This window comes from Mycena indigotica (assembly GCF_014461135.1).
Source record: "Mycena indigotica strain 171206Taipei chromosome Unknown Mind.scaff0002, whole genome shotgun sequence".
NCBI classification, from domain to species: domain Eukaryota; kingdom Fungi; phylum Basidiomycota; class Agaricomycetes; order Agaricales; family Mycenaceae; genus Mycena; species Mycena indigotica.
Window position 1 is genome coordinate 3393779 of NW_023503001.1, and position 24167 is coordinate 3417945.

Genomic DNA, 24167 nt, shown 5'->3' on the forward strand with positions numbered 1-24167 from the left:
GGTCCTACGTATATAAAGCAGAATCGTGTTGTAAGTACCTGTAGACTATGATAACTTCGTTGGTGGAGGTAAATCAAAGCGAAAACTGTTCAAAAGCTTTGCAGGGGCGTGTGGTTGGGTGCAATCAATCTTCCAATGATCTCCACCGCAGTTAGGACACGAAGTAGTGGGTGCTGTAGTAATATTCTCGACGAGAGGAGCTCTCCGAATTTGGGTTTTGACTTGAGTTACTGACTTGTGGTGGAGCCTCGCTAGCCTTCGGAGCGAGCAGTCAACGCCCCAATGGGGTCCCCCACAACTGGGACATGGAGGTGGGGGGATTTTCTGGCGTCCCGTGCAACGAATTAGCGAGTGTGGACCATGACAAGCCGGACATTTCCGCTTCCCAGAAGAAGTATCGCCAATTTCGTCAGAGACAGAAGATGCCCAGCGATATATTGTGTCTTGGAACACATCCCATCGCATGGGAGGACCTTCAGAAGCCTCGATATTCGCTGATGAAAGAGAGGAGACAAGAAGTGCGAAACGAGCATCCCGGAGTGTGATTCCTGGGGAAACGCACTCTTTCAAGGTATCAGTGGCAGGCATTAATGCAGAATGTGTTGTTGTGCAAATAACCACATTTGAGCTCTGGGGCCAGTTGGTCACGTGGAGAAATTGTGGATGGTGCTGAGGATACATGAACTCAGATGCAGCTGTTTTGCGATATTTGACGGACTTTTTCAGTTTTTGTCAGCTCCAGCACATCATTGACAAAAGCTGTTGCGTGGTTGCTTTTGTTGAATTTGAATTGGCGAGCGAGCCCGGCTGCATGACCAGTAGTCTTGGTGGTTATTGGACTGAGGTACCACCCGTAATGGGAGAGTAGGGGCAGCAAGAATTCAGTAGCGTCTGCGCGTGATATCCATGCTGTTGGCCATGATTTACTTGGGGGTGCAAGACGAAGACGAAGAACCATCTCCAGCTGTTGCAAGTCAAAGATAGATTGAGTGTGACTGTGACTAATCCATCATTTCGACACCAACCATGAGTTTAGAAATCCCAGGACCGTCGCCGTCGCGGCCAGCGTCAGCGGCTGTTGGGTATGGACCTTCCCCCAGCCAGTCACGTAAACCACCTCAACAACACCGCGCTTCTCACCAAGTTGTTTCATCGACAACGTCGCCGAATGACCCCCAAACCCAAACTTCCTCTTTCACCGATGTCTACTCTCACCCAGCTGCTGTAGCCTTTGCGGCAGCCCATCCTCGCCGAACAATCCCTAAATTCGGTCCATATCTGCTCCTTCAAACTCTGGGAGAAGGCGAATTCGGCAAAGTCAAGTTGGGACTGCATTCTCAATGGGGCGAGGAGGTTGCTGTCAAACTTATCCGTCGTGGTAACGTGGATACTGCTGTTCGGATGTCCAAAGTAGAAAGGGAAATTGAAGTTTTACGGGTGAGTGTTTGCCATATTTTACCCAGCCTTTCTTCAACGAATATCCTATTGGTAGACCTTGAAGCATCCGAGCATCGTCCGCCTATACGACGTAATAGAGACCGACAAGTACATCGGCATCATAATAGAATACGCCAGCGGCGGAGAACTATTTGACTTCATTCTCGCTCACCGCTACCTTCGTGAACGCGACGCCTCCAAGCTCTTTTCGCAACTCATTTCCGGTGTCTGGTACATCCACCAAGTGCGCCTATCTTTTCCCTCTTCCTCGTGTAAGCTTTCTCAACTTGGATTGCCAGAAAAAAATTGTCCATCGTGATCTGAAGCTCGAAAACTTACTCCTTGACCGACATCGTAATGTTATCATAACCGATTTTGGTTTTGCCAACCGCTTCGAGCACAAAGCGGACGATCTGATGCAAACCTCATGTGGCTCTCCCTGCTATGCTGCCCCCGAACTTGTCATTTCTGAAGGCCTCTATGTCGGCAGTGCAGTCGACATCTGGAGTTGCGGCGTCATTTTATATGCGATGCTCGCTGGATACCTTCCATTCGACGACGATCCAGCCAATCCCGATGGCGACAACATAAACCTTCTCTACAAATACATTGTCAACACTCCGCTCTCATTCCCTGACTACATTTCAGACGAAGCCCGCGATTTGTTGAAAATGATGCTTGTCCCCGACCCTCGCAAGCGTGCAAGCCTAGAAGGTGTCATGCGCCATCCCTGGCTGGCAGCCTATCACGTCCCCCCAACAGACCCCACAGTTCCCAATGCTTTTGGTCGAACAGTAGAAGAGCTTGAAAAAGCTGCGATAGAACAGCATCAAATGAAGCGTCTCGCCTACCAGCGACAAATGCGGGCGACAGCCAATGGAAATGCCAACCCCTCATCATCAGTGTCTCGCTCCCAGACGCAAGTTGCCTCGCAAAGCCAGCGGAGTCGGCGTGGCCAACCAGAAATGTTATACGACTCATCTTCTGCCGCAGCTTATGCCGATAATGACGAGGATCCGTTCGCGGCACCGCCTGGATCTAGACGCCCAGCCGACAATACGCTTGAAGAAGGCGTCGCCAGGGGGGAACCCAGGCAACGAGGCAATGATGGCGAAGCACACCAGAATAAGGACGAGACAGAAACAACCCCCAAAAAGGGGAAAGAAAAGGAAGACAAGTTCAGACATACAATCCAGGTCGAGTATGATAGTCAGCAAAGAGTTCATCGACCACGTGCCGCCAGTCCACCGAAGGAGAATGATCAATCCAGAACGCCAACTCAGAGTCCCACACGAGAAATGGCGACGACACCCACACCATCTCTCCCAGTTCCAGTCTCCTCCTCTGCTCCCGTCTTGTCTTCTGCCCCCCTTCAACTAACGAATGCCGAACATCCACTCCCAACTTCGAGCCCTAACGCAAGCATAGCAGAACGCAAAGAAAGAAGGAGGCGCGGCAGTGCCTCTTCCAGCGGAGTCGCGTCACCCGCAAAGCCTCTCCCGCCGAGCCCTTCTAGTCCACCAACGACATGGAAGGGCACAAGCTCGTCTGTAAAGAATACTGTGGGGACAGGAGATGTTGAACGACCCACAGTCATGGATGTGTTCCCAGAAAAAGATCCCGCAGCAGAAAAACTGACACCTCAGGACAAGGTCGCTCCAGAGAAAGAGGCCACCAAGAAAAACAGACGAAACACGCTTACAGGCCTAACGGTGATGGTGAACCCAATCAACTCCATCAGGGCCAATATGTCACGCAAAAGAGAGCCTTCAACGACTACAAATAGCACTCCTTCAATGCAACTCGTGCCCCCTACACCTCAATCCTCCAGTGCAGACAAATCATTTGATCCTGAGGTCAATGGTTCTGGAGGGGCTGCGATGAAAGCAAGTACAACCAAGGCTCGCACAGTGATGCAGTGGATTCGCAAGGGACGCAACAGTATGACCGTCACTGGAAATAGTAGTGCAAGCAGTAGTGTGATCAATGAGCCTACTTCTACGGCCGAGCCCAGCGAAACAAGTCCCGTTCAAGTCGTCGTCACAACGCCGAGCAGAAACACACAACTATCACCCATCGCTACGAATCCTGTTTCCGGAGGACGCAAAACCGGCGATAATATTCAGCCAGCTACCTCTATTGCGCCTACGCCAACATCGGCAACACCCAGTTTCACATCACGTTTCCGGCGGTCGATCAATATTGGCGGTGGAGGGACAGTCAAAGAGAAAACTCCGCGAGATGCACCATCAGGCGGTAGTGTTCTTCGTGTTCATCACGGCGCGGTGGATACTGGCACGATTACCAGCGGACAACCACCAGAAGTGATGCGCCATGTTAAGGCTGTGTTAGAGGGAATGGGAGTCGAAATCCAAATAGAAAGCGAGTACAAGTTCCGTTGTATTCGGGGCAAACAACGGCGCAGAACTGCTCCCAGCAATTCTACAGGTCCGGGGGTGGCTGCCTTCACAATGACGGGGAGCGCGGCTTCAAACGGGGTCAGTATACCTTTCAACTTATCTTAATACCCGCCTGATATAAACCAGGTCGACAAACGAGGGCTTCCTCTACCTGCTCAAAACTCGTTCAGTGGTGGCGGTATGCTCCGTGGGCTGCTTATGCGGCGCCAATCTTCACAAGTCTCCTCTGCCGGGCCTGGATCTACCTCGCTTGATGGTGACGATCCACTAAACAACAGTGGTATTCTCACGTCTGAGCCTGCCTCTTTGGCAGACACGGTTTATGGTGAATCATCAGAGGATGCTGGTGATGAAGTTCGCTTCTCAGTCGAGCTCACTCGAATCGATCGAATCACTGACATGTACAGTCTCGACATCCGGAGACTGAAAGGCAACCTGCGGAGCTACAAGTTCCTTTATGACACTCTGAAGAAGTAAGCTTCAATGCCTTATTCTGGTGCTCTACTAATACTTCTTAGGCGAGCCGACCTACAGCGTTGACTTTTTCTATACCCTAATTAAAGGCATGAAACTCACTGAAACTGCTCATGCCTCTCTGCTTTCACTGGGTTTCTACTCTTCTCGATATTACCATCTGCATATTGCATATCCACCGTTATTCTCTGTCCAATCACGTAGGAATATGGATGTACCAGTTAACCAATTTGCAATCATTTCCCGTGACGAGTCTGTGACAACATTCCTCGAACTTGGATGGCCACCGCTGCCCTCCGTTCACCCTCGCCGCCGCCCAGCTCTCCCCGGCAGAGCACCGGCATTCCTTCTACCATTCAAATATCTTCCTCCGTGTCTTTTCGCACCACTACATCATCCCTCTCGTCTACCCAGACCCTCGACCACAGACCAATCCATCTTTTGAAGGTCACTGGTGACCAAGAGCCATACCCTTCAGCCTTTGGACCTCCGCCTCCTTCTCCACCAGCCAGCGTGACGGAATTAGAGCCCTCAATGCGGGAGCCGGTTCTCTTTGATGAGCCAGAGCAAATTCAATCATCATCCAGTTCTTTGCCTCAGTCCGAGTCGCTCAAGCGGTCTATCACCGATGCGAAGCTCTCTTTTCGCACGCCAGAAACGGATTTGAACGGCTCCCTCCCGTCAGACACCTATCTGCAGCCACCCTCCTCGCGACCAACCCGAAGAAATACAACTGGCTCGACCTCGTGGAATGCGCCTCGCACGTCACAACACACACAGTTTGGGTCTCAACCTCATGCAGAAGACCTCGAGGGGGAGCTTGCTTCAGATATTCAACTCCACGCCGAACAAATTAGACGAGAGCGTCAGAGTAAACGGGCCAAGCAACAACAGGAGGCCGAGGCTGCTCTGACGCGCAATGAACGAGCACCGCCAGTCCGTCATGGATCGAAGGACGAAGACAAGGTTCTCGTTGGCAATATCATTGGCGAAGATCATGTCAACTACGTTCTCATGTACAACATGCTAACTGGGATTCGCATCGGAGTCTCGCGTTGTCAGGCCAAAATCAAGCGTCCTCTAACAGACGAAGACTACGTAGCGCGTCACAAGTTCTCATTCGATATGTGCGTTTTCTCCAGTCGGATTCTTGGGTGTCGTCATTCATTCTTTGCAGCGTCGGTAATGAGCTCACGCCATCAGCCAAATACGACTTCAAATTTAAAGATTATGCGCCGTGGGTGTTTCGTGAGTTGCGAGAGGACCTTTTCCATCTGGATCCTGCCGACTACCTGCTCTCTCTCACCTCCAAATACATTCTTTCCGAGCTTGGTTCTCCAGGAAAGTCGGGCTCATTCTTCTATTTTTCGCGCGACTACCGCTTTATCATCAAAACTATTCGTCACTCCGAGCACAAGTTCCTCCTTTCCATCCTTCGGGACTATCATGACCACGTCAAGAACAACCCCCACACACTACTCTCACGATTTTACGGCCTTCACAGAGTCAAATTGCCTCATGGGCGAAAGATCCATTTTGTTATCATGAACAACCTCTTTCCCCCCCCATCGAGACATTCACGAAACCTTCGATCTCAAAGGCAGCACCGTTGGCCGTTTGTATCCAGAGGCAAAGGCGGAACAAAATCCACGTGCCGTCCTCAAAGATTTGAACTGGATCAACCGTGGTAAAATGCTTGAAATTGGACCAGAGAAGCGAGCGTTGCTGACAGAGCAGCTCCGCCGGGACGCCGAATTTCTACGCAAAATCCGCGTCATGGATTATTCGTTGCTGATTGGCATTCATAAAATGGAGCGGGGCAACCGCGACAATGTACGACGGAATACCCTCAAAGTCTTTTCGCCTGATATCACTATGGTCCGTCGTGCAACGTCGACAGCAGTCAAAGGCGGTGTTTCTGCTGAGGCCATAGCAATTCGGCGTGCGATGCGTGAGTCGGATCCCAAACGACTTGGTCATGGAAAAGGAACCATACGGTTGCCGGAAGAAGACACCGGTGATCGGCGTGACTTTTTATTCTATCAAGACGAAGGTGGATTGCGGGCCACAGACGAAACCAACGATGCGATGGACAAGATATACTACCTCGGCGTCATTGACATCCTTACGCCGTATACTTTCGTCAAACAGCTCGAACACTTCTGGAAGGGCCTCAGTGCAGATCGAGTGAGTTTTCCTCGACATGATTCCCCTCACGTGCACTCTAACTGGTTTCATTCTAGCATAAGATTAGTCCTGTTGAGCCAAACGAATACGGGGATCGGTTTTTCGCTTTCATGCGAGCCATCATGCGTGGTGGTGGTGGCGGCGAACGATTCAAACCAGACTTTCGGGCAGATGATGAAAGGGTCAAAACAGAATGACCCCAAACCGCGCAATCTCCATCTTGCATCTAACTTATATTAGTCTAATTTCTACCTACTCTCCTGCGCACTTTCACGCGCCCCACACTCCTTTTTTTCTACCTGTAGACTCTCTACCACCCCACACTCGTTCATTTTTTTTTATTGCCTCATCTATCATGGACTAATTTGTAGTCTATAAATGCATCAACTTGGGTCCTGGGACTTGTGTGACAAGGTTTCAACGCTCTTTAACCCGTTTGCCCAACATGATGTTCGGAGAAGCTATAAGGTATGCATTGTCTGTGTGTTGAGAGCCTCTCGCACACTAACGAGCGAGTAGACCGGGAAACCGCGGAGGGCAGGGGGACTTCAAATGGAGCGATGTTTCTGCTGACAAGGACCGTGAAGTACGTTGTGCCCGAATTCTGGCTGACTCGAGACGTCTGATCCAACCTATGTAGAACTATCTTGGCCATAGTATCAATGCCCCTACTGGCCGCTGGCAGAAGAACAAGGATGTTCATTGGTACAGCAGGGACAAAGATGGCACGGAAGATGAACGGGATGCGGAGATTCGCAAAATCAAGGAAGCAGAGGCAGACGCATTGGCAGTGGCACTCGGGTTTGCACCAGCGACGAAAACGGCGGGTGATGAAGGGGGTAGTTCAGGTGGGGCTCCAGTCGAGGACCCAGACAAAGCGGAGCGTCGACGGAGGAAAGCTGAGCGAAAAGAGGAAAAACGAATGCGAAAGGAACATAAACGACTTGAACGAGAGGCTCGCCGGTCTCGTTCACGCTCTCCAGTCCGCAGGTCAAATCCTACTAGTCATCGGAGAAGTAGGACTCCCCCTGCCCCTCGTCGACGATCTTTTTCACCAGAATACGGAGCAACAGACCGGGAACAAGAAAGGGAAAGAGACCGTAGGAGGTGGGACGCAAATGCCCGTCGACAGCAGCCAGGTTATTCCAGATAAGAGAAATCCTGTACTCTCACCGCCACGGCGATCATAAATTAATTCCGTTTATGATCATCCTCAGTCTTGACGACCAGCATGTGTGTGCCATCTGAACGCGGTGTTGGTCCAGCCTTATATAATATCGACTCCCACTTTGTCTTCTTGGCCGTTCCACCCTCACATTCTTTGCCATGAACGACATCTTTTTGGGAGGAATCGAGGTGGCCATCCTTGTCACTGTCATCCTTTTTGGTATGGTGACAGTTCAGGTACTTGAGCCTCTTCTTCAATCATCTCTTCCAACCACCGCCTTAGGTTTTCGTGTACTACTCCAACTTTCCTGACGACTCGAGAATCATCAAGACTCTGGTACGTCTTCTAGACTGTGATCTATGTTCCTGCACTGACTTATCCCGTCAGCTTGCGATAATTTGGTCCGTGTCTCTTGCTTGAAATGCGTCAGGGTCACTGGTTAACACTCTGCAAAGGGTTATCGAAGCAGGTCACGTTGGTGCTCTATGCTACGGACTCTACACCTGCACTGTCGCCAAATATGGGGTTCCCGATATACCCGTACCCAAAGAAATGTATTCAGCGGCCATCCTTGGCAGCGTCGCCCATCCATTGGTCCAGGCCATCTTCATAGCTCGCATACGTCAGCTCGCCAGTAATTCCGTCAACCGATTCTTCACAGCGGCTGCCTGGGGAGTTTCAGGTTTCAACTTCGGCGCTACGGTCCTCCTTTCCATAAAGATCTTCTCCGTCCAGACCTTGGATCAGTTCGAAGATCAATGGTCTTGGTTTATGCTAGCACGTCTTGCTTCGACTGTTGCGGTCGACTTGATCATATTTGGCGCAATGTTGTATTGCACAGCCCATAGCCACCCTTCAGAGTACGTCCATGTCTTCTGCCTTTTCTCAGCTTCTGAACAACACACGAGTGTGAACCACCTCGACAAACTCGTTTTATTCACCGCCCAAACCGGCCTCTGTCTCGTCATTATGTCGGCCGCGGTGCTTGTAATGTTCTCGTTGCTCAAACACAATCGCAAGTCATCCGACATTTTAGTTTTTCTGATATTAACGCGTTCCTTCTAGATCTGTGGCTAGCTATACTCGCTTTGAGCACAGGAGGTACTTGAATTTCCTTCTGCAGGCCAATGTCAACTTATCCGAGTATCTAGTTTACAGCAACTCGCTGCTCTCCTTGTTGAACGGAAGACTACATCTTGGCTTTAAACCCGACCTGCCCTTCACCATTTCTCTTTCCACTCTGCATAATCAAACATCACCGAGGAACGACTCAATCCCTCCAGCCACTCATTTAAAACCACCCATCCAGACTCCATTGACATCACCAGCATCCCTCAAACCGTCCAGTCTAGTAAGTTCCAACTTCACCGTATCGCATCTCTTCTGACTCTGTCTAGGCACATTCATCCATTCATTTCAGCGCGCAACTAGATTCACCCAAGTCCAAGCACGAGATGGTGTAGCGATATGTAGTTGCGAGTTCCTTTGTAATACCAAAATGTATCGCTATTCTGATTTGCCTTTGTCCCACACTTCCCTCTCCACCTCTGCGCGTTTGCCTGACAGTGCGAGCATGATGCCTTTAGCAATGGTATCAAGCGGACTGAACATCCCGACCCGAGCTTGGTATGATCTATAATGAGGGTATTTGGACAGCGTGATCGCTTCAGTGTACAGAGTCGACGAGAAAAAGAGCGCAGAAAGCGCAATTGACGGGATGAAAGGAATTATAGGCTCGAGGAGGGTGTTCAGATCGAATACTGGCGTCTTTGCGATAGAAATGAAGGTTGCGGCAGTTGGAAGGCTAGGCAAACAAGCAAAGTTCATGATCCACTATGCAGAGTAAGTGACTATATCATTGGCATCCAAGCGATAGACTGACCCAGAACGACTGCTCGCATAGGAAGTTGGGATGCCGGGACCAGGCCCACAGTCCGCGAGTAAGGAATCCGCGTTCAGAGTCGGTCTTCGTCCAGTCAAGCCGCGCGCCGGCCCACATAAAGTGCTCGTGATATCTTCTTGGGGTGTGTTTGAAGGTCTGATACGAATACTGCTGATTATCGGCAGTGAATTCGAGGCCAAGAACCACCAGAGTGAGTGCAATGACAAAGTAGTCGCGGATCTGTAGTGGTTGGGGCGGCTGTGTCGCGGCGATATAAGCAGGGACGCTTAAACCAAGGAGAAGGACGTTTTGGATGAAAGCTACGCTGGGTTAGACAGAAGGGAAATATGTTGAATGTGCAGACGCACAGATGAAAGTAAGGTTGGTGATGTGGAATAGAACTGGATGGAGTTGAGAGCGGAGAACGGCCCAGCGGTAGTCTTCATCCTTCCTGGCAAAGTAAAGGGAGATGAACACGCTCGTGAGCACCAGCTTACAGACTGAACAAGCCACGACGATAGGTGTTGTAACTCAGGCGGAACATCCATGTCAAGATGAGGCCCAGCATCATGAGAGCGCGAGGGTTGAATGCACCAGGTACTATACCCACCGATGAAGGCGTATAAGGTGCAAGGATGAAGGGTTGTTCGTTAGGCCAGAGTGGAAGGAGCGCAAAATATGCCGAGTAAATCTGAGAGAAGTTTCATTAGTCGGAAACATCACTTCACGGCTTACGGTGGGGAGAAAGGTCCAAAGGCGATCCTAGAATTGTACGTGAAGACGCGAAACCGGGGGGAAAAAATAAGAAGCAACCCACGACTTGCGAAACATTTCCCGTTATAATCGAAACAACATATGTAGCAGCACTACTGAACAGACAAAATTCCACCGGCCAACGAAGTGCAGGTGGAATTTGAGCTGGGAGCGTGTCCAACATTGGTCTGAGCAACGGTGTTTGACATGTCGGCAGTCACGCGTTTCGCTTCACTCTACTGTTCCAACTTCCCACAACCACAAATACCGGCAATAGGCGACGGTGGGGTAGTAAGCAATGTGAACTCTTGGTACCTGAGAGTTTCGCGGTACTCCTACGTCGAATTGCGCCATCGGAATTTGGGCACGCCATAATTGTGAACGATCATCTGGGACCTTAAAAGACTGTCAAAGACTAGATTGCTTCTCTCCACAAACTATCATGGCAACTTTCCCAAAGCACGAATACACCCTCCGTCTCGGTAGTCTTGCCCCCAACTTTGACGCTGAAACTACCATCGGCCCAATCAACTTCCACGAATGGCTCGGTGATTCATGGGTGCGTAGCATCTCCCTTATCGTGTTCATCTCGTGCTTAAATCTATTAGGGAATTCTCTTCTCCCATCCTGGCGGTCAGCTCTATTCCCGCTCTCCATGAGATTTCTCAATCTTGACCAGATTTTACTCCTGTCTGCACTACTGAGCTCGGTGAAGTCGCACGTCGTGCCCCCGATTTTGCCAATCGCAATGTCAAAGTCATTGGTATCTCTGCCAATAACCTCGACGACCACAAGAAATGGATCGACGACATCAACTCTTATGGCGGCAAGGTTGGACCCACCGATGTCCAGTTCCCCATCGTATGTTGACCACCACCAAAGTAAAAGGGTCTTCATTTCTAAATAGATCGCCGATGCGGACCGGAAAGTGTCGTATATTTATGACATGTTGGACTATCAGGATGCGACAAACAAGGACCTCAAGGGCTTGCCGTTCACGGTACGCAGAGACATGCCCTTAGTCATCACAACGCGACTAAATTCGATCAGATTCGCACTGTCTTTGTTATCGACCCCAAGAAGGTTATCCGTCTGACGCTTTCTTACCCCGCTGTTGCCGGACGTAACTTTGTGAGTTCAAAAATGTTTAGCAAGACGTTAGCTGACTTTCCAAGGATGAGATCATTCGGGCTGTGGATGCCATCCAGCTTGGAGACAAACATCGGGTTGCAACTGGCGAGTTTGATTTCTGCTTTCCGCGTCTCCATTTCTTATCCTCCTTTTTTTTCAGGTGTGAACTGGAAGCCAGGAGATGACGTTATCGTTCACGCCAGCGTTGGCAAAGAGGAGGCGAAGACTTTGTTCCCCGACCATGTCGAGCATTTGGTATGCTGTCCAGGATCTCCGTTGATCGCGACTGAGTTGACTTTATAGCCTTACCTGCGGACCACCCCTCACCCCAAGTAAATAACTGTAAACTCACTGTATTTTGTACCGATGCAATCAAGTCGCCTATCTAGTATCTCGTTTAAGAATCCAATATCACGTGCCTAGAATTTTTTCTGCCTTGCCAATCATGGCAATTCCTGCTCTCCCTTCCTCGTACACGCCGCCTGCGTCTACCTCCAAGCTTAGTCCGCCTGCTTCTCAGCCCTCTGGAAAACTGCTAGCTGCGGGGCCTGCTTATTTCAGCTATGTTCGGCTTATGCATGAACACGACGGCGACGTTCATGCGGCAAATGCTGCTGCCCGTAAACTCGCGGAAGAGTCTGCTATAGCCAGAGCCAATGGCTCGGCTGATGATGATGATCTGGGAGTCGGTGATGAAAGTGAGGATGAGGCTTTGCTTTCACTCGATCCCAAAGAGTGGAAAAAACAAGACAACTATCGTGTTTTGGGTCTCAGTCATCTTCGCTGGCGCGCTACTCCAGACCAAATCAAGGTTGCACGTACGTGGAATTTTTATTTGGAACATTATCGCGTTATTTATCGCGCGTAAAAAAAGACCGCAAAAAAGTCCTTCGTCACCATCCAGACAAAAAGGCCCAGGACCACACGGCGGCATCGTCGCTCGGCGTCACGTTCAATACCAATGATGATGCGTTCTTCAAGTGCATCCAGAAAGCCCACGAAGTCCTGATGAACCCGGAACGCCGTCGACAATTCGATTCTGTCGACCCACAGTTTATAGAAGAGTCGGAAGATATGCCAACTGAGAAGGATTTCAAGGCAGGCTCTCTTGGGACCGAGCTCTCTGATCTCTGATTAATTTACAGGGAAAAAATGTGCGACCGTTCCTTCCTACATTCGCGCCAATTTTCGAACGCGAATCCCGCTTCTCGCGTGTACAACCCGTCCCTTCTCTTGGGGTGCCCACTGCGGATGGCCAACCCTCTAAGGATCCCAACGATATCGAAGGCCACGAGTTTCCTCAAGTCAAAGCACATGTGGAAGCATTCTACGACTTTTGGTACAACTTTGATTCTTGGCGGAGCTTTGAGTGGCTGGACAAGGAAGTCAACGAGGGTAGCGATGCCCGCGATGATAAGCGCTACACGGAGAAGAAGAACAAGGCCGAGCGCGCTCGCAGAAAGAAGGAAGATATTGCCCGTGTTCGGGGCATCGTTGACTTGTGTCTGAGGTCCGTTCAAGGGACACAGTATCCCAACTGTTATTCATCACCTTTATGCAGTGTCGATCCAAGAATCAAGTATATCAAGCAGCAAGAGAAGGAGGCTCGTGAGGCAAAGAAGGCTGGCGGGAAAAAACCAAATTCACCAGCGGCAGCCAAGAAAGCAGAAGAGGAGGCACAGAAAAAGGCAGAGGCGGAGGCTAAGAAGATAAAAGATGAAGAAGAGGCACTTGCCAAAGCCGAGGCAAAGAAGGCCAAGGCTGCTGCAGCAAATGCCGCCAAAAAGGCCCGTAGAGCAGCTAGAGCTGCTGAGGAAGCGTAAAATAGAACGATTTGAATGAATCGGGTTGGAATGAACATGTGTGCATTGGACATAGTAGAGACGAGAACAACATGATCATGTAGCCATATCGATTTTTTACTCCCTCGGGGCCCCACGTCCAACACCTAGCAGACATATCGCGTCACATCAAGACGAAAAAGAAGAAAAAAAGAAGCAACGTACCCGCAAAGCTTGGGCGGTATTCACCAGGGGCACCACCCTCTTTCTTACGGTAGTCATCGCGGTCACCACCACGAGGGGGACGGTAGGCCCCCTCTCCTCCACCACTCCGAACAGTTGCAGGACGGGGTGGACGCGCTGCTTTTTTGTGGGTGGCAGGGACAATCTCAGCAGGGAGGTGAAGCCTAAAAAGGTTTAAATCAATGGAGCATGGACAAGTAAATGGACCCGTACCATTCGCGGAGGTATTCGACGCCCTCGGGGGTGAGCGTGTAGTAATACCATTGCCATGAAAATTGAGTCTTGACGTAGCCTTTGGAAGTCAGGCTCTGCAGGGCCTTGATAACTTGGAGGTTGGGGACATCAAGCTCTTCGTGTTTCGGCGCGTTGTAATCTTTTTTGGCAACGAGAACGCCCTCTACAAACACGTTAGTGCTATGGCGGTAAGTAATCAAGTGCTCAAACGCACCCTTGAAGAGATTCTCGTAGATTACTCGGCGGTTGTCTTTGGTGATGATCATATTGGGTGTTGCGGCTGAAGAGACGGATGTGCGAGCTGCTTTGGCGTCGCACGAATTCCGAGCTACAGACCGTCATCAGTAAACAAATCTTCGCATCCAGCGCAATAAGAAGTAGATATTGACAGAAAGCACATGTATGGAGTATTGGAGGACAAGGGATACGATAGAAAGACAACTGACCGTTGAGGAGGGCAGCGGCGCTGGTCGATGGGCGATTTGGGAAAGCCTGCAAAAAGTGATGGCAATGAGATGCGACTGATCGTTACGTAAGCGGTTAGTCTCGCTGTTCAGACGGACACGATCACTTGCACGTGCGACGGATGCTCAGATTGGTTCCAAAAAATCTGACTCGCACTCTCAGCTCTTCTTTCATCCGCACAATGGCAACGGAACAAACCAACCTCCAGAAGGACCCAGTAACAGGCGAACTCGTCTCCAAGACGTGCGCAGTCTTTCTGATTGCCCGATCCCAACTAATCGCCAAATAACAGTGAATTAAAGCGTCGGGAAAAAAGCAGACAAAAGGAGGCCGCCAAAGCCAGCAAGCCAGTTGCCCCACAACAGAAATCTAAGCCCTCCGAGGATGACCTCAATCCAAACGTGTGTATACCTCCAACTTCGGTGCTGATTTTTTTTCTGACTTTCTTTCGTTCGCCCAGCAATACTACGAGCTACGATCGCGTCAAATTCTGGCATTAAAGCAGAGTCAATCTCCCAATCCATACCCTCACAAGTTTCACGTCACCAAGTCAATATCTGACTATATCAGCATTTATGGACCTGAAGGAAAAATTGCTGAGGGGACAAAGCTTGATGGTGTTCGAGAGTCGCTTGCTGGTCGTGTGCACAACATCCGAGCCAGTGGGTCCAAGCTGGTATTCTACGATCTCCACGGCGAAGGCCAAAAGGTTCAAATTATGGCCAGTCAGCAAGACGCTGCCGAACCTGATTCATTTACTGCCACCCACGACCTCTTCAAGCGTGGTGATATTGTGGGCGTCACAGGCACTCCTTCACGTACCAAGAAGGGGGAGCTCAGCATTTCTCCGTCTACCATGATACTTCTCTCGCCCAATCTCCATCAACTACCTTCGGCTCATTTCGGTCTCAAGGACCAGGAAACGCGTTACCGCAAGCGTTATCTCGACCTTATTCTCAATGACAACACCCGCCGTCTATTTATTACCCGCAGCAAAATCCTTAATTACATTCGTCGTTTCCTCGACACTCTTGGTTTCATGGAGGTCGAAACGCCGCTTACCTCCTTGTCTGCTGGCGGGGCTACCGCCAAGCCGTTCATCACGCACCACAACGACCTCGACCTCGATTTATACCTGCGGATAGCACCAGAACTCTATCTCAAAGAGCTCGTTGTCGGTGGCCTTGACCGTGTCTACGAAATTGGACGAGTCTTCCGCAATGAGGGCATCGATCTCACTCACAACCCCGAATTCACCATCTGCGAGTTTTATATGGCATATGCAGACATGGAGGATCTTATGGACATCACGGAAGGAATGATCGAGGGACTCGTCAAGTTTCTGACTGGTGGCGAGACAACGATAACCTTCCATCCAGACGGTAATAAGGGCCAAGAAGGTGCAAGAGAAATGGTGTTAGACTTCCAACGGCCATGGAAGCGCTATGACATGATAGAGACGCTGGAGGAAAAGCTTGGTGTCAAGTTCCCTCCAGGAGAGACACTCCATACTGCGGAGACAAATGTTTGGCTTCGTGAGCTATGCGTCAAGGTCAGTGTACCCAAGTCCGGGTTATCACTCGGCTGATGCATTTATAGCACAATGTAGACTGCAGCGAGCCCAGAACGAATGCACGATTGCTGGACAAGGTATGGGATCGTTGCTATTCCAGGCAAATTCACTGATGTTGCTTCTAGCTTGTGGGAGAGTTTATCGAGCCTTTGTGTGTGTCGCCCTCGTTTATTGGTACCGTGCAAAGTTATTTTTTTTCTAATATTCTTCCGGCTGATGTCCTTTAAGTCGGACACCCTCAAGTTATGTCTCCCCTCGCCAAGTGGCATCGCTCCCGTCCAGGTCTTTGCGAGCGCTTCGAAGGTTTTATGTGTGGGAAAGAGTTTTGCAACGCCTACACAGAGTTGAATGATCCATTCGAACAAAGATTGAGATTCGAGGAGCAGGTCTGTCTTTCAACCCCACATACGTGTGGTCAACAAACTGAGCTTTTTTCGTGAACAGGTTCGTCAGAAGGACCAAGGAGATGACGAGGCGCAGGGCGTCGACGAAACCTTCATTGATGCGTGAGTCAATCAGGTTGTCAATGCTTTTCCAACAACTGTGGCAGGCTAGAGCACGGCTTGCCCCCGACAGGTGGATGGGGACTGGGAATCGATCGGCTGGTCATGTTCTTGACCGACTCAAACAGTATGTCTCCTCCCTCTTTTGGTCAGTTTCATTTATAAGGACTAGACATCAAGGAAGTGTTGCTCTTCCCAGCCATGAAGCCCCTCGACACAGCAGCAGCGCCTGTGGACCGGGACCCGGCTGCCGCATCATAAAAGGACAAGAGACGAGATTAGTCATTATAATGCAGTGTGTACGTAGACCAGCGCTATACTCTAAAGATATGCCCTTGCGCTTCTCCGCGCCATCTAAAAAATGAGCCTCAGTGTGCTGGACGTCTTGCTTGATCAATTCTCACCTCTATGACCTTCCAGCCTCCAGTTAATTCGTTATCCAGCTCTTCCTCTATACGCGTCACAGCTGCGACATAGATACATTGCTCAACTTTGTCCTCCGCACCGTCCACAATTTCACCGCTTACGGCGTTACGGAAAAGCAAGATTTCTTGCGTGGAGAAGGAAATAACGAACACAGGGATTTCGTTATCCAAGATCTTGCCCGCGGAAACCTATAGGGTGGATTGAACCTATGAGGTCGTCACGAGGCGGAATAACGCACATCGACCTGCCGAATGTCCAGGACTTTACTATCACTAATAAGCCCATGCTTGAGGTACTGCTCCATGGTCGCCCATAACACGTTGTAAGTCTGCAGAAATGAGTAGCATTCGCGAAGGTCAAGGTGAAACCCACAGCTTCCCCACACCAGGCCTTGAGAGAAGCCTGGTCTGCGGACAAGTAGGCATCCACGACTTCTGGAACAATATATTCGCGAAGTTCGCGGTCGAAATTCTCCCTTGTGAAGTGTGGGTCCATATTTTTCATCAGTCGCATCACTTGTGCAGTCTCATTCTCCTCGAACCATGAGCCCACCGTGTCGGTTACGCTTCGCATCGAGACGACGACTGGATTCTCGGACTCGTCAAAGGCTTGTCGCATTGAGGCAATCGTCTTGAAGATGGGATTAGTCTCTTTTAGACGATTCCACTTTTCCTGTCTGGGAGAGTCCTTATGAAGAACCACGGCTGAACCCGCTCTGAAGTGTCTCTCTTCAACACTAAAAAACTGTGTCAAAAAGAGTCACGCACTCTGGATTGGCCATTACTTTTGCTGAAGGGCCACGCGCAATCCCAGCTTTGGCCAGTCGTCTCTGACGACGCAGTCTCCTTGCCTCTCGTTCTTCAAAACCAGCATGTTTTGCGCTACCACTATCATCCAAAGCATCGACCAAAGTCTCTGACAGAGCTTTATATGCCGCCGTATTGCGAATTGGCTCAGTGGACTTCTCTATTGAAGCGGAGACGGCTGCTGAGGCTTTAGAAATCTGAGGGAGGAATGAAACGATTAGTTGCGTGTGCTGGTTAAGCTTACTCACGGCGCGCATTAGCTCGCTCTCTTCCATCGTTTTGAGGGCTTCAGACACGGCATCGCCGACCTTGACACCAGTTTTTTTCAGTTCCTCCGCAGCGGCGCGTAATCGAGGATTCTCTTTTATACTCGAAGTCAGCTGTGGACGAGATGTCATAACTAATTCTGTCGAGTAAAATGAGCAATTCCACTTACACGAGCCCGTTCATATGCTGCTCTGGCACGCTTCATTGTCTCGGAGTCTTGCAATTTGTCCACGTCGCCTTGCAATTGCTTGACATTTTCCTGGAGTTCCCGGTTTTTTCGCAGCTCATCGCGAAGGACGTCAACAAACGTCTGGAAGGGTGATTTTGGGAGCTCATTTCGTAGTACAGAGGCGGAATGAAACGCATTAGTCGCGATGGGACGACGAATGGCCCTTGAAAGTTGAAGCATACAAGAAATTTCCCGTTCCGACGTGACGTCACGCTTTGGCAAAATAGGTATTTATGTAGCTAAGTAGTCTACAGAACTGAGATATTTCGAAGGAACTCGTCCAGTAGCTGTACAAAGTCAGATAGCTAAAAGGAAGGCTTACACCCACTTACAAGATCAGTTTCCTCAAAAAGCTTGAAGCTATTCGCATATCCGCTCCGAATGCGGGGGTGCAAACTGCTTAGGTCCAATTCTCGACCAAAGATCATTTCTTCGATAGGATGTTGCTTTCCATGGACTTGACGAGGGTGGGACTGAGAAGCACGCAACTCAATAATCGACATCATATGAGAAAGTCCAAAATCGTCTCGAGGGAGGAAAAGTTTGACTGCTGGAGTTTGGGGCGGTAAAGATGCTATTGTAGAGAGTTGAGGTGGCGCATGCCTGTCGGTCAAGGGCGTTTCGAGCAATGGTGAAGTGTTCCTATCCGACTCCCTTTCTAGCGACTTGAGTGGTTGCTGGCGTTCGCTGATTTCTGGTCCTGGTCCATGGGCAGATTGTGTCGAGGTTGAGAGGATGGCTTGCTGATTAGCACGTGTCATTTTGCGTTGGGCCACAATTAGCTCCTGACGTGACATGCCCATACTTGCTAGGTTTGGAGGTGCCGATTCAACACTGGTGGCAGAGGTTGTACTAGCCACCGAGTTGCGATATAGTTTAGCCAGGGCGATCTCGTCAAGAGCGCCAGAGATGCTGTGCCTGGACGCTGTCGAAATTCGATAAGACGTTGCTCGACGAAGAATGAACATAGGATCAGCGGGGGTCAAGATCTGCGAAGATTCGAGCCCGCCGGCGTTCGTTCTCGGTACGGGTTGCGGCAGAGCGTCAATGATTCTACTAGACGGCCCAAGTTCACGTTCTAGGACTGTTGAATGACGGCGAAAACGGGGGGGTAGAACAAGTACCTTTTCCATTCCCATCGTCAATATTGAGCCTATATCTTACATGTAGTAGACCCTTCTTCTGAGAAATCTTGTCCTCCACTTCGTCGCCGCCATCAACGACACCCGATTCGATTCCCAGTCGCTCAAGGCTCGACTCGATGACGTCTGTCACCGTAGAATTGACAGGAAAAGTAAAAATATTTCGTTTTTTTGTTTGAGAGACATGCCGAGCGCTAGTGTTTGAAGAACCTATCAGATTTAGTGGATTTTTATAGATAATTGCCTCCGTGAGTGGGTCGAAAATCATGCCATCAGGGAGATCCGTAGAATAGATTGTCAGTTGTAGTGCGAAGTGCGTATCTGGTGGAACAGAAGCGTGCGCGTTTACGACTGGTTCATCCGGAATCTTCCGATCAAGGTAGAATTTGCCAGCAGAATCATCGGTGAAGTCGCTGGAAAGGATGCTTGTTAGAGAGCCAATACTACCGATGCTGCTCCTCTTGTTGATTCGACCATCCACCAAGCCCTCAAAAACTATGAGTGGTCGCTCATCAGCTCCAAGGACGGTGGTGGTGCCATCAACGCGTTTAACGGTCAACTGGTAATCCTGGGGGTCAACGTGGTCCAGGCGGAAGCGGTTGACAGCCTGTTTGATTAGCTCTTCAGAAGTAGTTGACAAGTTAATAAGCGCAGTTTTGAACGTCGCTATTGTCTCTACTTGGAGAGTAGGTCCAGCAAAAACGCGAATTACACTGAGCTCTGGAACGCCGGTACCATCTCCAGTTGATTGGACGAGGACAAGAGAACCGGGACGAGAACGAGGGGTGACAAGAGAGCTTAATAATGAAGTTGGAGGGGAGCTCCCCACATTGGCGATGATATTAGGCTGTTGGACTTGCGCTTTGAGGGAGGAAGGCCTGAGGGATTGCAAAGTATGTTCTTCTTCCCGTTGAAGTGGTTGAGAAGTGGTGGATGCTTGGAGCGAGGTGGCTTGATTTCGTAGGCTGGAAGGTTGTTGTTGTGGTCGAGGTTTAGCGGCGAGCGGCGTGTCAACTGATCCAGAGCTGCTTGTCGATTGTCGCACAGAAGAATCGTCCGAGAATCTACCCCCAACCTCGCTCTCAGAGCTCGAAGAACTCTTGCCTTTCTCTTTGGCATTTCTTCTCGAAAATAGTCCGAAAACGCTGTTCCCCTTCTTCTTTTTAGCATCTCTGTCATCGTCACTCGCTGAATTGCGGTCTTTTCTCAGCTTCCCAGCAGCAGGGGAGCTGCTGGCTGTCAGTGTTTGTGTAGAGGGAGCCGATACAACGACTGTCGGAGTTACAATCTCCGCTCCTGTGGACGTGCTGCCTTCCATCGGTATAGGTGCCTGCTCTCTGGCGTGGTATTCACTGTCCCCATCTACCAACATGACGCGGATGTCCGGAGAGACGGCGGCTGACGAAGGCACCTTCGGTGACTCTACGGTTTTCAGTGTTTGTGCTGATTCGCGATCCCGCCTCTCTTTGTGAGTATCTTTACCCATTGCCGGTGCGTCCGCTTGAGGGACAAGAATTGACTGAGAAACGGGCGCCGGCTGGTGAGGATTCTGGGCTGATTTCGTCATCATAGCCTTCTTCTCTGCTGCAAGCTCTTGATCTTCCGCCTCGTAGTTTCCGACATCCCATTCCCCTTCTTCGTGGTCTTGGTCATCGTCAAATGCGAGGAGGTCATACTCATAATCACTACTATCAGTGATAGTGGCAGCTCGCCATTCTTCTCGTTCGATTAACCACTCGTCGAGAGCCCAAACAGCAGGCGGGTAGCGGTGCACTTGAAGGGAGCAGGAGAAGGCAAGGGATTGGCTCGAGTCCAATGGGTTTCTAACAGTATTCACACTCTTTCCGGGAATAAGTGGCGATGGTGATTCAGACCGCCTCAAGATGTCCCGAACGTGAGCAGCAGAGATGCTGAGGTCAGATTGAAGCTCGTCGTGAGTTGCAGAGGTTAGCTGTTGGACCGATATTGAATGCCATTATTTGCGTATTGTCTCACCTACGTCAACATTGCGGTGTTTGTTGAGGCGCGCTAGTCGTTCCAGCGGTGTTTCAATGTTTTCGGCGGGAATATACCCTACTTCTTGAGTCTTCAGCACCCTTACAAGCCACCAGTACGAGTTAGACGAGTCAATCTAACGTTCAAGTCTATAAGTTTGTCACTACACACGCAAGGTCCTACCAGAAAGAGACTGTCTCCCTTTGTGACATTTGCTTGTCCTGAAAACGATTCTCAGTAAATGGCAGTGAGTAGAGTAATAGGACTTGCCATCTACATCGGCTGGGAAGGAATGCAGTGCGTAAACAAGATTAAAATCGATACTCTCGTTGGGGATGGACAATGATGAGGAATCCGATTCCACCTCACCCAACTCGTCACCCTCTAGATCCATATCCAACGCGGAATCGGAGTCGTAGCCAATTTCCTTGTCGACGTCATCGTCGTGAGTTTGCATGCGGATGAGGAATGGGGTCAACAGCCAACAGCAGTTGGATTACACTCACGCACCGCCAGTGCTCATCTGACAGCCGCTCTTTCACCGGTGAGAATGCCGCCCGGTAACTTTAGGCAGGTCACGACCTGCAGGAAAGGGTGTGCATATCAAGTGCAGAATTTTACACGCGCACGTGATGTTGTCGACAAGCACAGTGTAAGACGAGGTGGTCGGGCCAACCTGGTCGCACGGTCGTTCGATGGTGTGGAACCATAGATTTGGTTTTGGACCGGTTTGGGGCGTAGCCGCGGCAAAGCGCGATCTAATCTTCAGAATCTCCCGGGCCGTCACCTTTCGCTTTCCCCTCATAGCACATTAGACGATGGCGATCTTTTTAGTCAGTCGGCATTTCAACATTCAACTTTACATCCGAGTCTCAGACACTCCGCATATATAAGCACTTGTAGCGGCAGTCTTAGTTTGCTCCGCTTCCCTTCATCTTCTCCGCGAGTTGTGTCTGATCTTGTCTTTCTCTTCTGCTCGCCACCATGAGTCCTCAAAACCAGTTTCTAAGGGAGTATAAGGTGAGCTTGTTACTGGACTGTGCGTTACTATTACGGAGCGAAACCCCAGATTGTCGTGGTGGGCGGGGGTGGTACGTTGGCCTGCTTCGCTGCTGACATCGACCTAAACCTCACGTTAACAAGGCGTTGGGAAGAGTGCTCTCACCATCCAATTCATTCAAGGTACGCCTCGCCTTTCTCCATCTTGAAACGAGGAACTAATTTTTGAACAGAACACTTCGTCGATGAGTCGGTCTTCCTACTGGTATCCCTGACGCAATAATTGACCCTAGTCAGATATGACCCCACTATCGAAGGTGATTTTAGTCGCCGTTATTCGCAACTATCGCTCATTTGAATCAGACTCCTACCGGAAACAATGCGTGATTGACGACGAGGTGGCATTACTCGATGTTCTTGATACGGCAGGACAAGAGGAATATGGGCGAGTCCCTAATCAAATGCGACCTGCAAACAAAACTCACCAGATCCTTATTTCAGGGCCATGCGTGAACAATACATGCGAACTGGCGAAGGCTTTCTTCTCGTCTATTCGATCACCTCGCGCGATTCCTTTGAAGAAATCAGCACATACTATCAGCAAATTCTGCGCGTTAAAGACGTCGACAATTTCCCGGTTGTCGTTGTTGCCAATAAATGTGATTTGGAGTACGAACGCCAGGTTGGGATGAATGGTGGGTCCAACAACTCTCTCTTCCGATGACTTAAACCTTACGCAAGCCAGAGGGTCGAGACTTGGCCAAACATTTTGGATGCAGATTTATTGAAGCATCGGCAAAACAACGCGTTAATGTGGATGAGGCCTTTTCGAATGTGGTGCGCGAGATCAGGAAGTACAACAAGGTGCGAAGCCATCTCATTTGTTCTGATGATGGCCTTGACGAATAGTATAGGGCAGTACTACAGCCCGGTCTGGCGGTGGTACTGGGCCGAATGGGAGCGAACCGGTGCAAGGAGACAGTGAAGACGCAGGTTGCTGCAGTTGTGTTATCTTGTGAGTATTGTAGAGTGCAGCAGACAATGGCAAAGTTTTGTTGGGTGCAGCATGATGATGTGAAGATCAAGGGGTGTCACGCAAAGTGTGTGCAGCTTTCTCCTCCACCCATCACTCAACCCCGCCTCTCCGTTCGCTCCCTTTCCAAAAAATGACCAGTCGCGCTCAATTTCTGCGGTAAGGGGCAATGATATTCTTCGTCTATTAGACAAGAACTTGACTTTGGCAGGGAATATAAGCTTGTCGTTGTTGGCGGAGGAGGTGGGCTCATCTTGGAGTGCATCACTAGAATTTGACTGAGCTTGACCAGGTGTTGGCAAGAGTGCTCTAACAATTCAATTCATCCAATCACACTTTGTGGTTGAATACGATCCCACCATTGAAGACTCGTACCGCAAACAATGTGTGATTGACGACGAAGTGGCACTTTTGGATGTTCTGGACACCGCTGGGCAGGAGGAATATGGGGCCATGCGAGAGCAGTACATGCGCTCTGGCGAAGGCTTCCTCCTTGTTTACTCCATTACTTCCCGCGACTCGTTTGAAGAAATCAGCACGTTCCATCAACAAATTCTCCGCGTCAAGGATGTCGATTCCTTCCCAGTCATTGTCGTCGCGAACAAGTGTGACCTGGAGTATGAGCGTCAGGTTGGCATGAATGGTATGTCTTCTACCCTCTCCCCTTGACTTGGACTGAAAACTTTGCTAGAGGGTCGTGATCTTTCCAAGCATTTCGGATGCAAGTTCATCGAGACATCGGCTAAGCAACGCATCAACGTCGACGAGGCATTCACTAATCTAGTTCGCGAAATTCGGAAATACAACCAGGTCCGTGGTTTCCCAATGAGCTCTATGAATTTCCTATGCCAACATAATGCTTCAGGAGCAGAAGACAGGCCGTCCAATGATGCCAGGCGGTGGCCCTACAACAAACCAGTATGGCGCAGCAGACCCGAGTGAGCAGCATTCTGGTGGTTGCTGCAGCGGATGTGTCGTGCTTTAGTCGACACCCCATCGTTCCCTACCACTCTCCTCAC

General features: G+C 50.1%; 9 protein-coding genes across 9 annotated transcripts; 6 read left to right on the plus strand and 3 right to left on the minus strand.

The window, feature by feature from the left end:
• Positions 1-45: 45 nt before the first annotated feature.
• MIND_00226300 (uncharacterized protein) lies at positions 46-970 on the minus strand (the record flags this gene model as incomplete). The annotated part of the gene is made up of 2 exons (XM_037359152.1): positions 719-970; positions 46-669 (listed from the first exon to the last, which is right to left on the minus strand). The coding sequence occupies exons 1-2, from the start codon at positions 956-958 to the stop codon at positions 46-48; spliced, it is 864 nt and encodes a 287-aa protein (XP_037224247.1). The 5' UTR covers positions 959-970.
• Positions 971-1026: 56 nt separating this feature from the next.
• On the plus strand, positions 1027-4397 carry MIND_00226400 (Non-specific serine/threonine protein kinase; the record flags this gene model as incomplete). Its single annotated transcript, XM_037359153.1, has 5 exons — positions 1027-1437; positions 1493-1681; positions 1737-3935; positions 3984-4330; positions 4376-4397. The coding sequence occupies 5 exons, from the start codon at positions 1027-1029 to the stop codon at positions 4395-4397; spliced, it is 3168 nt and encodes a 1055-aa protein (XP_037224248.1).
• Positions 4398-4610: 213 nt separating this feature from the next.
• MIND_00226500 (Phosphatidylinositol phosphate kinase PIPK5) lies at positions 4611-7671 on the plus strand (the record flags this gene model as incomplete). The annotated part of the gene is made up of 8 exons (XM_037359154.1): positions 4611-5458; positions 5509-5732; positions 5932-6518; positions 6575-6615; positions 6759-6844; positions 6890-6986; positions 7038-7104; positions 7159-7671. The coding sequence occupies 8 exons, from the start codon at positions 4611-4613 to the stop codon at positions 7669-7671; spliced, it is 2463 nt and encodes an 820-aa protein (XP_037224249.1).
• Positions 7672-7844: 173 nt separating this feature from the next.
• Positions 7845-9149, plus strand: MIND_00226600 (uncharacterized protein; the record flags this gene model as incomplete). Its single annotated transcript, XM_037359155.1, has 6 exons — positions 7845-7922; positions 7969-8022; positions 8074-8087; positions 8142-8705; positions 8752-9037; positions 9084-9149. The coding sequence occupies 6 exons, from the start codon at positions 7845-7847 to the stop codon at positions 9147-9149; spliced, it is 1062 nt and encodes a 353-aa protein (XP_037224250.1).
• Positions 9150-9192: 43 nt separating this feature from the next.
• On the minus strand, positions 9193-10523 carry MIND_00226700 (uncharacterized protein; the record flags this gene model as incomplete). Its single annotated transcript, XM_037359156.1, has 6 exons — positions 10386-10523; positions 10304-10330; positions 10066-10259; positions 9937-10019; positions 9569-9888; positions 9193-9519 (listed from the first exon to the last, which is right to left on the minus strand). Exons 1-6 carry the CDS (start codon positions 10503-10505, stop codon positions 9193-9195), a joined length of 1071 nt encoding a protein of 356 aa, XP_037224251.1. The 5' UTR covers positions 10506-10523.
• A 240-nt stretch (positions 10524-10763) lies between these two features.
• Positions 10764-13275, plus strand: MIND_00226800 (1-cys peroxiredoxin; the record flags this gene model as incomplete). Its single annotated transcript, XM_037359157.1, has 10 exons — positions 10764-10880; positions 10930-10954; positions 11001-11182; positions 11229-11321; positions 11372-11707; positions 11756-11784; positions 11855-12270; positions 12327-12493; positions 12598-12962; positions 13014-13275. The coding sequence occupies 10 exons, from the start codon at positions 10764-10766 to the stop codon at positions 13273-13275; spliced, it is 1992 nt and encodes a 663-aa protein (XP_037224252.1).
• Positions 13276-14356: 1081 nt separating this feature from the next.
• Positions 14357-16512, plus strand: MIND_00227000 (Lysine--tRNA ligase; the record flags this gene model as incomplete). The annotated part of the gene is made up of 9 exons (XM_037359158.1): positions 14357-14418; positions 14468-14576; positions 14636-15727; positions 15775-15825; positions 15874-15922; positions 15977-16134; positions 16193-16254; positions 16299-16378; positions 16424-16512. The coding sequence occupies 9 exons, from the start codon at positions 14357-14359 to the stop codon at positions 16510-16512; spliced, it is 1752 nt and encodes a 583-aa protein (XP_037224253.1).
• A 60-nt stretch (positions 16513-16572) lies between these two features.
• MIND_00227100 (Mitochondrial import inner membrane translocase subunit TIM44) lies at positions 16573-21573 on the minus strand (the record flags this gene model as incomplete). The annotated part of the gene is made up of 12 exons (XM_037359159.1): positions 16573-16605; positions 16656-16865; positions 16916-17005; positions 17050-17392; positions 17445-17680; positions 17732-17863; positions 17920-18060; positions 18312-19057; positions 19104-21072; positions 21121-21252; positions 21300-21337; positions 21387-21573. 12 exons carry the CDS (start codon positions 21571-21573, stop codon positions 16573-16575), a joined length of 4257 nt encoding a protein of 1418 aa, XP_037224254.1.
• A 527-nt stretch (positions 21574-22100) lies between these two features.
• MIND_00227200 (Ras-like protein) lies at positions 22101-24133 on the plus strand (the record flags this gene model as incomplete). Its single annotated transcript, XM_037359160.1, has 14 exons — positions 22101-22136; positions 22186-22207; positions 22260-22298; positions 22349-22364; positions 22413-22432; positions 22479-22560; positions 22617-22810; positions 22861-22979; positions 23030-23108; positions 23226-23307; positions 23360-23391; positions 23441-23791; positions 23840-23958; positions 24014-24133. 14 exons carry the CDS (start codon positions 22101-22103, stop codon positions 24131-24133), a joined length of 1311 nt encoding a protein of 436 aa, XP_037224255.1.
• Positions 24134-24167: the final 34 nt, after the last annotated feature.